Here is a 12,474-nt window from a genome sequence, read left to right on the forward strand (position 1 = left end):
ACTTAAAAGTTTTTTGCAGCATCTCATATCCTACTGGAGAGCAGCATGTAGACATGAGACCTTCTCGAATCGTCCGAGATAACGGTGATGTGGAAAAACTCAAAAACTGGTTTGCATTCGACCCTCCATTTCCCAAAACTGACAGTTTGCTTTCTATCAGTAGTGGTTTAGTGACAGGTCCTGAGGATTTAAGGAATGACTTCATGTATGTGTTGGCCCCGTTCCCGATGTCCGTGTTCAATGAACAGAAAATGCGCAAGGGCACAAAATCCAGTCTGTACTCTGCCTTCACTCCTCTTTCCAGACACACGCCGACAGATGCCAGCACTCACATCGTTACGGATGGTGGCTACCTCTTGCACAAGGTCGCGTGGCAGCGGAAGAGCAGAGTTCGAGCACTTTTGGCGCGTTATACCACCTACGTCCGTAACCACTTTGGGAAGAACGTCTCCATCGTTTCTGACGGCTACCCCGAAGATGCTACAAAAACACCCCACCAAAACTGCGGAGCGACTCCGGCGCTACGCAGCTCATTCCAGCTACGAATTGACGTTCGATGAATCCACGGTAATTAAAATTGCTCAATAGCATGTAATGGACAATGAGAACAACAAGAGACGTCTAATAACTCTTCTTTGTGGCGCCTTTCAGAAGGCGGGATTAGAAGTGGCAGTTTCCGAAGAAGATGCGGATCGAGAGATCGTCATGACGGCGCTTTAAAAAAGAGCAATAGGCGATCGGGTTGTCATAGTTGGAGAAGTCGTCGACCTGCTCGTTCTTCTCTATGGTTTAGACGCTGAAGGGAAAACTGTCTACCTTCAGAAGAGCACGAATGGCGAAGCTGGTTGCTGTCACTACTCTCGACCTCTTACAACCACCAGGACTCCCAGTGATCACTAGGGACGGTACTATTCACCCACGCGTTTACCGGGTGCGATACCCCCTCAGCACCGTTTGGCCAAGGAAAGACCAAAATCACCACACTCCTGAGCAAGAGTGAACCTCTTGCTGAGCAAGTGGAGGTCTTCCTTCGGCCAGACTCCAACCCACAACCCACAAGCCATGAGAGAAGCAGGCATCAAGTGCTTTGTGGCTCTATATGGGGGAGACATCGCGAGGGATACTTTGGATTTCTTGAGGTATAAGACGTTTGTCACTTCCAACGAGCATAAGCCTCGCCCGTTTACCACCAACGGAAGATGCCGCAGGCCACCATGCAGCAAGGTGCTACCTCCAAGTGCAGAAGTGGCGGCGAGTCAACTTGAATCCCACTGATTGGGGGTGGAAGCTGTTTTCTCAGGGACTCTCCCCCATCCCCACCACCATGGATCCCGCACCTCCTATCCTTCTGCGAAAAAAATCATGTAAATGCAAGAAAGAGTGCTCTGGGAGCTGCTCGTGCAGAAAGGCTGGGCTCCACTGCTCAGTCCTCTGCCAGTCATGCGGTGGCATATTGTGCATTAACGTCCCGGATGTTGAGCTGAAATGCTCGGACAATGAAGATGATCCGACTAGAGACTGGGCACCTCTCCCAGTGTCCATCACAGCCAGCCCTAAGCTCGGGCCATCTAAAATAAAAAGAAAGGCATGATTTGCCAACCAAAGCAGAATACGCATATGATTTATATTAGTTTTCTTTTATGTGTAAATGTAATTTACCATGATGTTTGTACAAGCATTTTCGTATGTAGGTATATAAAACATTGTTTGATGATGACGTCATTCCCTATAGGTATATTATCTTCTTTTTCTTCAAACAAGTTTTAACAATAAAAAATGTAACTGATAAATAAAATCATAAAAAAACCTGAGCACAGTTTATTTGCATTTCCCCCCAAAACCCACTTATGACTGTTTTTGGTTATCTGCCATTTTTGAGAGAACCGCTGGGCCTATAGGTACCAGTGTGGTCTCAAATGAAAGCTAATTCAATTTACTACAACTTCATCTCATATAATATTCGACGTCGTATGCGTATTTTATAAGATATTTCACGAAATAAGTGACCATTTCGAAAAATTTCACTTTTTCGAAAAAGTACCTATTTTCGAGGATCTGTATCTTGGGAACCAACGGCTGTATAGAGCTCCCCCTGGTCTCAAATTGTAACGAATTTAGTCTATTTTAAAAGTATATAGAGTGACGATACCGGTCAAACACTTCCTTCACTGAGATATTGAGCAAATCCTGAAAAATGTCCGAAAATTTAATGGTTTTTTTGGGTACACCGCCGCTCGCGCAACACTTTGGAAATTGCAAATCTGGTTTTTTTAATATTGGTTTAGGTCCTAACAACATATAATAAATGCAGAATGACTGGACCTTTTGCAAGCACGGATGTACATCTTGACTGGACTATCTCTAGTTCCTTGTTTTATGCTCTCTCCCTCTCCCCTGACTTGCTGCCCCTTGGCTATAATCTAGTGATAAATACACGCCCTAATGATGAGACCTACATTACCATTCGGATGGTCGTCAAAATAACTCATTTTATAGATCATCATATCGTCTATAATCTTCCGTATATTTTTTGCATCCGGGAGATTGTGGATTCGAATCCCACTGTCGGCAGCCCTGAAGATGTTTCCGTGCTTTCCCATTTTCACACCAGGAAAGTGCTGGAGATGTACCTTAAGGCCACGGCAGTTTCCTTCTCACTTTCCTATCCCATCGTCGCCATAAGACCTATCTGTGTCGGTGCGACGTAAAGCAAATGGTAAAAATATATACACAGTTCAAAAAATTAGGGGAACATGTGTTAACATATGCCATGTTCCACAAAACAATACCTCACACCCAGGTATATTACCAACTAAACATTTATTCTTTACCGTTGAAGTATACAAAAGAACATCGATGGATTCGCGTTCATTTTCAGAACACAAACGGAAATGTCTAAGTAGGTTCGAAAACAGTGATAAGTGATAACAGTCCTCTAGGGTGGATTTTTGTCACATTTGGAGAGCTCCACGAGCATTTATTACAGCTTGGTATGTGGCATGTTCCGTATAAGTCGACGGAGGTAACGTTGCGGTATCAGGTTCCATTCTTCAGTGAGAGCCTGTTCGAGGTTTTGGAGAGTCTGTGATGGAACAGGACGCCCACGAACACTTCTGTCAAGCCTATCTCACACATGCTCGATGGGTTTAAGGTCGGGACTCACTGCTGGCCATTACATCTCTTGAATGTCTAGTTCTCGCAAGACAGCTCTGGTGATGCGAGCTACATGAGCCCTGGCAGTGTCGTGCATGAGTACGAATTCAGGGCCAACACCGTATGCAGCAACCAACACATGCTGTAGCAGTATCTGCTCGATGTACCCCGCAGTGTTAAGATTACCACGGACGACGACAAGATCCGTACGGCCATCAATACTGATACCACCCCACACCGTCACAGAACCTTATCCGAATTGGTTGCCTTCCTGGACAACATTTGGCATGTACCGCTCACCACGGCGTCTCCATACACGTTGACGTCCATCACGCTATGTCAGGGGAAATCTGGACTCGTCTGTGAACAACACAGGTCTCCATTGGCGAAGTTGCCAGTTGACGTGGGTACGGGCAAACAGAAGGCGAGCTGCGCGTTGTTGTTGCTGCGTTGAACGGGTCACTCGAACAGGACGTCTGGGTGATAATGACACTTCTCTTAACTTGTTCCTTACTGTCTGGTCAGACACCGTTACTCCAGTGACCCTCCTGAGGTCTTGTTGCAGTTTCCTGGCAGTTGCAGAACGACGCCGCAAAGCACAGATGGTGAGATATCGGTCATCCTGTGGGGTTGTCATGCGTCCACCTCCTTGTCTAAACCTCCTTGTGAACTGGCCTGTCTCATTGTAGCGATTCCACATGCGGTGAATAACTGACGGAGTAACATTGAGATCCACAGCAACACGTGGAAAAGTCCATCCTTCCTGGATCGAAGTACGGCCCTTGCGACTTGAACCTCGTTCAGATGGAGTATAACTTCAATTTGACATACCCTGACTAGCTAAGGTCTCAAGGTATTGCTGTACGACCATTGGAATCCCATCTACCAAATTTACGTTCACGTACCAGACGTTACGAGCAGGGGCGAATGCTGGTCATGAAAGTCAGGCTTGCTCTTCCATTCGTGAAAGTTGGTGGGGTGGGACATTCATAGTTCTGAATGAATAAAATTTATAAACCCAATAATCGCTAAATCACATGAACCTTTTTATCATCGGTTACATGAACATGCATTCAAACTGATTACGTCACACCTTCAAGACTGGCCAAAAGAATAACAATCAGACACATTTTATAATTATTAACAAATCATGACAAGCCAGTGATTATATAATTTAAACAAGTAAACGTCAAACTATGTACACAGAAAAATTGCAACTATTTATTAGATCTTCCTACTTGAAAACAAACGCTACTCTGCGGCTTCTCTTTACAAAACCATCAATAACTTCATCATAGAAAGAGGACTGTAATCTAATTTTTGCAAGCAATCCTTTTTCAATCGACAACATAGCTAATGATGATAGCCTTTCCTGACCTTGAGTCGATCTGCAATATGTATTAATGCGTCTCAGTGTTGAAAAAGAACGTTCTGCAGAGGATGTAGTAGCAGGAATTGTTGCTACAAGTTTGATAAGCTTGAAAATTTCTGGCATACCCATGTACAATTTATTAACATGCATAAACTGCATTAAGTCTGAAACACTTTTCTCTTTAAAATCAGAAGATGAATACATCACACTTAATTCAGTTTTTAAGCGAACAATGTCGAAAAATGAACCATAGGTCTTTTCTAGGGCAGTAACATCACTATCTGGAAACCTATTTCTGTGCTTCTCAAACAAATCACAATCCAACAGCGAGAAGAACACAAATTTCTGTACGCATTTAATACGCTCTCCTATTTGGACAAGTACATTGTCAATAATTTCATTGAATAGACGTTTGTATTTTGATGTTTCTGGTTCATCACTAATTCTTCGATTTTTAGAGCACGGCTGTCCTCCATAAACATCAATTTCAGTATCAACATGTCCATACAAACTATCAAAATCTTCATCTCTCATAGACTGGATATTTAAAAAGAGCTACTCAACCTTCTTGCCACAGTACTGAATATCCAGACTTTTTGTTTGTAAAATATTGAACACTGTATTGGAGAATGAAAAAATCTTGGAGAACACTGCCAGCAGAAATCTAGTATTGAACTTATGTAAGAAGAACAAAAATCCTTGTGCTTTCAATGTAGTGTCTTCATCCCAGTCGTCTGAAGTATCCTGTACATGTTGAAAGAATTTCACCAGCGTATCATAATATTCCTTCATAGTATTAATAAGACGTGAAGCAAAATTCCATCTCGTTGGTGCTACTCTTGGCAACTTCTGAACAAAATCTCGAAGAGCAGTTGTTCTCTTTGTAGACGTTGGGAAAAAAAAAAAACGGCAAGTCCTGACATTGTTTGGAAGAAAATTGTACGTTCTTTCATTTTTGAAGCAGACTGCTGTAGTGTTAAATTCAATAGGTGGCTAAATGCACAAATGTCGCATATGGATACTGGTCTTGAAGTAGTTTATTAAGCCCATTCACATGACCGGCTAAGACAGCAGCACCGTCATATGTTTGAGCCACAATCTTTTCCTCACAACTGAACTCTTTTAAAATAGCACGAACATTATTAAAGAGGGCTCCAGCAGTGCGATCTTTACTAACGTCAGCAAAACCAAGAAACCTCTCTTGAATTTCACCACTTTCATCTACAAAACGGAGTAAAGTAGAGAGTTGTGACTTATTAATAATATCGGACGTTTCGTCCAACATTATTGCCACAAAAGTTGCTTGTTTAAGCTCCTCCTTTATTCTTCTCACAATTACTGAACTTATTTCTGCTATTAAAATATTTTGGATTGCAGGCGACGTCCCTCTAAAAATGGTGGAGTCTTTCAGATGAGCTGCCAGAAGAGGATCATATTCACTTGTAATTTGTAGTTCGATGTAATTCCCTCTGTTTACGGAAGTTGCAGACTCGTCATGTCCGCGAAATAGTAGTTCCTGTTTTGCTAAAAAAAACACTGCATCGATCAGTCGTTTAAGTATGTCTCGATTTTCCTTTGCCTTTTCATTATGAAGTTGGTCGCTGATGCGCTTCTGTTCATCCAGCTGGTGGTCGATCCTTGTAAGCCCAAAACTATTTAACTGCAAGAAACACTTTATATGGTTTGCAGATTTCTCATGTCTGTCAAGGTGTTCAAATCGTCAAAGCCACTTTTACACCATACACCGTTATCAGCAGAAAATAGTAAACACGGCCAGCAAAACAGTCTATTCAGTTTCTTGGACCCTGTCAACCAGTGCATATTATTATATTGAGATACAGAGAACGAACGTACATATTCTCTATCTTTCTCCCTGTGCTGTGTCTTTAAATCTGGCAGCGCCGGACAGGGTCTGTTTTCTCTTGGATAGTCCTCCGAGAAAATGGATTTGATAACAAACTGTCGATAATGCACGGTTCGGAACCCATTGCAGCACGTCAAATCATTCAGAATAGATGATCAGGAACTTACAGTACACTACTCACTGACACAACACACTAGATCTGTAGCTCTCAGATCAGAGCTTCCAACTACACATTACAAACGTGACAGCTTGCAATCGGTCTTGGAGAGAAGAAACCTGCGCGCGCATACATTTCCCGCTGTGTCGACAGCTCCGCTGAAGCTCCTAAGACACGAGCAAGCCGCGCTGGACTCGCCAAGATATATGCAACATGCGATTTGTAGATTGCAGATCTATTACAGATACGGTACCGTACACATTGTATTTTTTAACTCGCCTGCTTTAGAAAATATTGCGCTTGCGCAGCAAGCGTAGCATGCTCGGAGAAATCGCCCCTGGTTACGAGACATGTTCCCCTAATTTTCTGAACTAAATATATATATACACACAGGTGTAACTAAATATGTGGGAAAGCTTCGGGGATTCGATAGAGGACCTGACAACAAGCAGAACATGTCCTGTTTATTTGCTTTCATTTCCGTCTGTGGTGTATATAACACAGACCACTTCACTATGCAGGTTAGTCATTTGTGTTGATAAAGTGTAATTTACTACTTACAGTTCTCTACAGAAGGTACTCAAAATGGCTACCACGGGCTGTAATGCAGGCGTCTATGCGCCGCATCATTGACTGTTTCGTTCGTTCCCATATTCCAGGCGTCTGTCGTATCTGCTGACACCCTTGCTCTATTCGCTGACGTAGCATTTCTACGTTATGAATAGGTGTGACATACACAGTGGCCTTCAAATGACCCCATAAGTAGAAGTCTAATGAATTGAGATCGGGAGAATGAGCAGGTCACGGCGTCGGTCCCTGACGCCCTATCCATTTGTTTGGGAATTGCTGACGTAAAATTGCTCTAGCAGCAAGAGCAAAATGAGACGGTGCTCCATGCATGAACCACATGCGCTGAATGAAATCCAGTGGAACGTCTTCCAACAAACCATGTAAATCATTTGTTAAAAAGGCGCAATATGATGCTCCTCTCAATGTTCCCGGTAAAATGAAAGGACCAATTAATGTGTTAACTATTATTCCAGCACAAACATTAATACTGAACTGTTGTTGATGTCTGGTTTGCACAACTTCTCTGGGATTTTCATATGCCCAGACATGCGTATTGTGAAAGTTCTGCACTCCATTTCTGGTAAACTTCGCTTTGTCGGTAATCAGAATAGCAGAGAGGAAATGTTGCTCCTGAACACACATCCGTCATAACCAGGTACAAAATGCTGCTCTGGGTGGAAAGTCAGCTGCACTAAGACCTTGGACTCTTGAAGGGGATATGGATAAAAGAGTTGTTCTCGTAGAATCCTCCACACTGTCATATGACTCACATCCACCCTTGCCGCTAATTTCCTGGTGCTGCTCCTGCTATTTTCCTCAATATGGTTCGTTCCTCTGTGTCAGGTGTTCTTGTGCTCCTAGGTCGTCAATTATCAGCAACACGTCTGCTAAACGAGCCTGTTTCGCAAAGATGTTCATGTATTCTTTGGAACGTCTTGTTGTTCGGTGAACGTTTATTAGGAAAGTGTTCCGCATACAAACGTCGTGCTTCATTTGCGTTACACTGAGCCCGTCCATACGGAAGGTGCATATCTGCCATTTCCTGATTCGAGTACCCCATTGTATTACGACTTGTACTGTACGTGCACTTAATAACAACTGACAACATGTATCACTCCACTTGTAGGCCTACTGTACGTACACTTAATAACAACTGACAACACGTATCACTCCACTCTAGCTTATGACCTTTGTGGAAGTGTTTACTTTGCTAAGCAACTGACATCACGTGGCTTTGAATGCAAACCAAATGCACGCAGACTTGAATAGGGACGAAAAATACAAGTAACCTTGTGAGCCCTACACAAATAACCAACCTGCATAGTGAAGTGGTCAATGTTATGCACACCACAAACAATGCCTGCAACACAGAAACGAAAGCAAATACACCATATGTTTATAGGACATGTTCTGCTTGTTGTCAGGTCCTCTATCGAATCCCCGGAGCTTTCCCACACATTTAGTTACACTCTGTATATATGTCATCACTGGTGAATCAACACAGTCGTTAATGAGTTTAATTTATTATTATTATTATTATTATTATTATTATTATTATTACTTTAACCTTCGCTGGGAAGCTCCGTGGATATGGGCCTATAGCAGAATATTGGAGAATCTTCGTAAATAGAAGTATAGTCTGGGCGAGTTGGCCGTACGGTTAGGGGCGCGCAGCTGTGAGCTTGCATCCGGGAGATAGTGGGTTCGAACCCCACTGACGGCAGCCCTGAAGATGGTTTTCCTTTGTTCCCCATTTTCACACCAGGCAAATGCTGGGGCTGTACCTTAATTAAGGCCACGGCCGCCTCCTTCCCATTCCTACACCTTTCCTACCCCATCGTCGCTATAGGACCTATCTGTGTCGGTGCGACGTAAAACAAATAGCAAAAAAAAAAAAAAAAAAATTACTGCACCTGTGATCGAGAGTTACAGCAACATTATACAGAGCGAAAAGTACATTGCCGGGCTGAGTGGCTCAGACGGTTAAGGCGCTGGCCTTCTAACCCCAACTTGGCAGGTTCGATCCTGGCTCAGTCCGGTGGTATTTGAAAGTGCTCAAATACGACAGCCCCGTGTCGGTAGATTTACTGGCACGTTAAAGAACTCCTGCGGGACTAAATTCCGGCACCTCGGCGTCTACGAAGACCTTAAAAGTAGTTAGTGGGACGTAAAAAAAATAACATTATTATTAAAAGTACATTACCTCTTTTCGAGGTCGGTGTTCCCAACTTCGGAGGCACGCAAGCGGGTCGCAAACGAACAGCACGCTTGTTGGTGGGGTGATAGCAACAATACTGCAGTAGAGGCTTTTGCTTGCTTTTCACACAGGGGAAGCACGAGAAACAATACATAAACGTAAGTGTCGCCATTTGAAAGCAAATATTGCCTTCTACATGTTTAAATAATTACTCCTTGGAAAACTATATTTGCTTCAACGTTTTACGAAAACTCTGATTAGAATTCATGAAGAAAGTGATGTCTGCGTTGTATACGGACTTTATTTTCCAGAAGTCCGGCTGCGTGGCTAAATGGTTAACATGCTGGCATTTGGTTTGATTCCCGGCGGGGAATTTTAAGTTCCATTAGTTAATTACTCTGGCTCGAGGACTGAGTGTTCGTGCCGTCTTCATAATGAGAATTCGTCCTGGGTGGGGCCCCCTTCTCACAGGCGTGCAGGTTGCCTATACGGGCGTTAACTCGAAAGGCTCTCCGGAGGCCACACATTATTATTATTATTATTATTATTATTATTATTATTATTATTATTATTATTATTATTATTATTATTTCAAAATAAGTTTTCCCACTTCCTTCTACTTTTCTGTTTGATCTGATTTACTAAAAAGGTTGTTACAATTTAAAAATTGACAAATTTTGAAGTTTGTCTAATATGATACGTTTTTGACTAATTACTTTTTACCTTTTTTTTTTTTTTACTGATCGCCTCATAGTCCTACATAATCTTACAGTTTCCTGTTGGTAGCGATGTCATTAAACACTGGCCATTACTTGTGTTTAGTAGGGATTGAGACTGAGCATTGGTCAAATTTGGAGGAGAAGAGTCACACACACACACACACACACACACACACACACGCGCGCGCGCGCGCGCGCGCGCGTCAGTCCACACTTGCCTAAGTCAGTGTAGCTGAATCCGCACCTTGCTTTAATGCAGAGGTCATCAACCAAATGCAGAATTTGCCTGTAACACAATTCTTTTTAGTCCAATTTTCTATGAAAATGTGTGGGTTATTTCTTATGGGCCAGGCTGAGTGGCTCAGACGGTTGAGGCGCTGGCCTTCTGACCCCAACTTGGCAGGTTCGATCCTGGCTCAGTCCGGTGGTATTTGAAGGTGCTATAATACGTCAGCCTCGTGTCGGTAAATTTACTGGCACGTAAAAGAACTGCGGGACTAAATTCCGGCAGGTCTCCGAAAACGGTAAAAGTAGTTAGTGGGACGTAAAGCAAATATAATTATTTCTTTTCGTAAAGGAACCTGTATTGTGGAACATTTTTAGGGTGGTTGATTTTATTATTATTATTCTTATTATTAACAAATATATCGCAATTGGGAAATGTCCGACTCGTTGGCCGAATGATCAGCATACTGGCCTTCGGTTCAGAGGGTCCCGGGTTCGATTCTCGACCGGGTCGGGGATTTTAATCGCTTCTGATTAATTCTCCTGGCTCGGGGACTGGGTGTTTGTATCCGTCCCAACACTCTCCTCTTCATATTCACACAGCACACTACCCTACCAACCACCACAGAAACACGCAATAGTGATTACATCCCTCCATATAGGGTTGGCGTCAGGAAGGTCCAAATCTACATGTGCGACACAGTTCGCACCCGCGACCCTACAGGCGTGGGAAAAGCGGTAGGAAAAGATGATCGCAATTGGGAAATATCCCGGTGACAATAGACACTTACAGTAGTGTGATAATAAAGTAAAGTTAAAACATAATTAACAACAACAACAACAACAACAACAACAAGAGTACAACAAGCAATTCCATGGAAAGAAAATATTACAAGAAATACTACTAGTTACACATTCTAAATCCAGCATCATATACAATTTCACCTACAACTTAAGTAGTATTTCAAGTACTTAACAACTCTCAAGTGCATTGTCATACCTTGTTACGTTGTTAGTGGGACCTGTGATACCATTGCTCTTCGGCATTTAATATCCATATACTTACATTTTAATAGTCTCTTAACTTCATGTGTTCATAAGTGTGTTGTTGACATATTTCGTGATCTCTGCTTGCAGGCTTCAAACCTGGACGGAAAACAGACGTGGGTAAAGAAACTTCGTGAGGTTATCCAGGAGACATACTTCAGCACTGCTCTACCTTTGAGTATGCCTAAGAGCCCTGCCAAATTGAAGGCTGGCAGCCAGCGCTCCAGTCGGTAAGTTCAAATTTCTTGGCCTTGTTTCATTTCCGTGTTGTGACTGGTTGAAAAGCTTCCATACATTTACAGTGTCGCCTCTGTTACAGGCGAAGAAGTTATCGATAATCTTTTAAAGCTTTAGTAGTTGGATAGTAATTCGGACGCTGTATACATTCGGGAATCGTTAAGGTCCCTGTCATTGATCCAGACCTTATATTTAGGTGAAGATAAGCGGTGAGCTGGAAATGTTACCTAGGGGAAAGTCGGCAGAGTAACTGTAATTATTAATATAAATCGCGCAGCAGGGAAACGGGCATGTACCTTGTTGTTTACACATTGCCGCTATATCTGTGGCACGCAGTCATGGCTACATAGGTGTCAACATACTGTACGTTACCACAATTCGACGCACGAGCAAAGAACGCACTTAAACATAAATGTGGAATAATCTCGTAGATGTGTTAATTATCTCGTAAGACAGCGAATTATCCGTTGTATTTTAGAAATACAAGACGAAATTTTCTGTCATAATTTGTTATGTAGTTCAGCCCCACAGTATAGGAGCAAAGGCTACTTGGATCAAAGATATCTGATTCTTAAGCTTTTATTGATGTGTGTACATGTAAGGTACCGTATATTCTAGAAAACAACTTCACATGCAAAGCAGGTCCGTTCATCTACTCATTTCTGACAACGTAAACGCTTTAGCGCAGCACGAACGAATCAGTGTGTGATTGGAGAAGCCTACGTTCAACATCGAATTGCAACCAAAAAAAATCTCATAGCTTCATTGATATAGAACTACATTTGTGGAGCTGCAGTGGACTTCATATTTGAGGCGCCTAGTATCAAAAGCTGCCAAATCCATCTACATGCATTTTCGGAAAATTGCAAAAAACTGTCCAGATTAAACCATTACCTTCAGTAATATAACGTTCACGTTACAATTTTAAATTAG

The 12,474-nt window shown here is 42.5% G+C and overlaps 1 protein-coding gene across 1 annotated transcript in view; it reads left to right on the forward strand.

Moving 5' to 3' along the window:
- trio (trio Rho guanine nucleotide exchange factor) overlaps positions 1 to 12,474 on the forward strand; it is a 1,596,874-nt gene that overhangs the window by 871,047 nt on the left and 713,353 nt on the right. Inside the window, exon 30 of the mRNA XM_067140202.2 lies at positions 11,395 to 11,534. Within this exon, the coding sequence (XP_066996303.2) occupies positions 11,395 to 11,534 (140 nt within the window). The remainder of the gene's footprint in view (positions 1 to 11,394; positions 11,535 to 12,474) is intronic.

Source organism: Anabrus simplex, chromosome 2 (assembly GCF_040414725.1).
Source record: "Anabrus simplex isolate iqAnaSimp1 chromosome 2, ASM4041472v1, whole genome shotgun sequence".
Classification (NCBI taxonomy): Eukaryota; Metazoa; Arthropoda; class Insecta; order Orthoptera; family Tettigoniidae; genus Anabrus; species Anabrus simplex.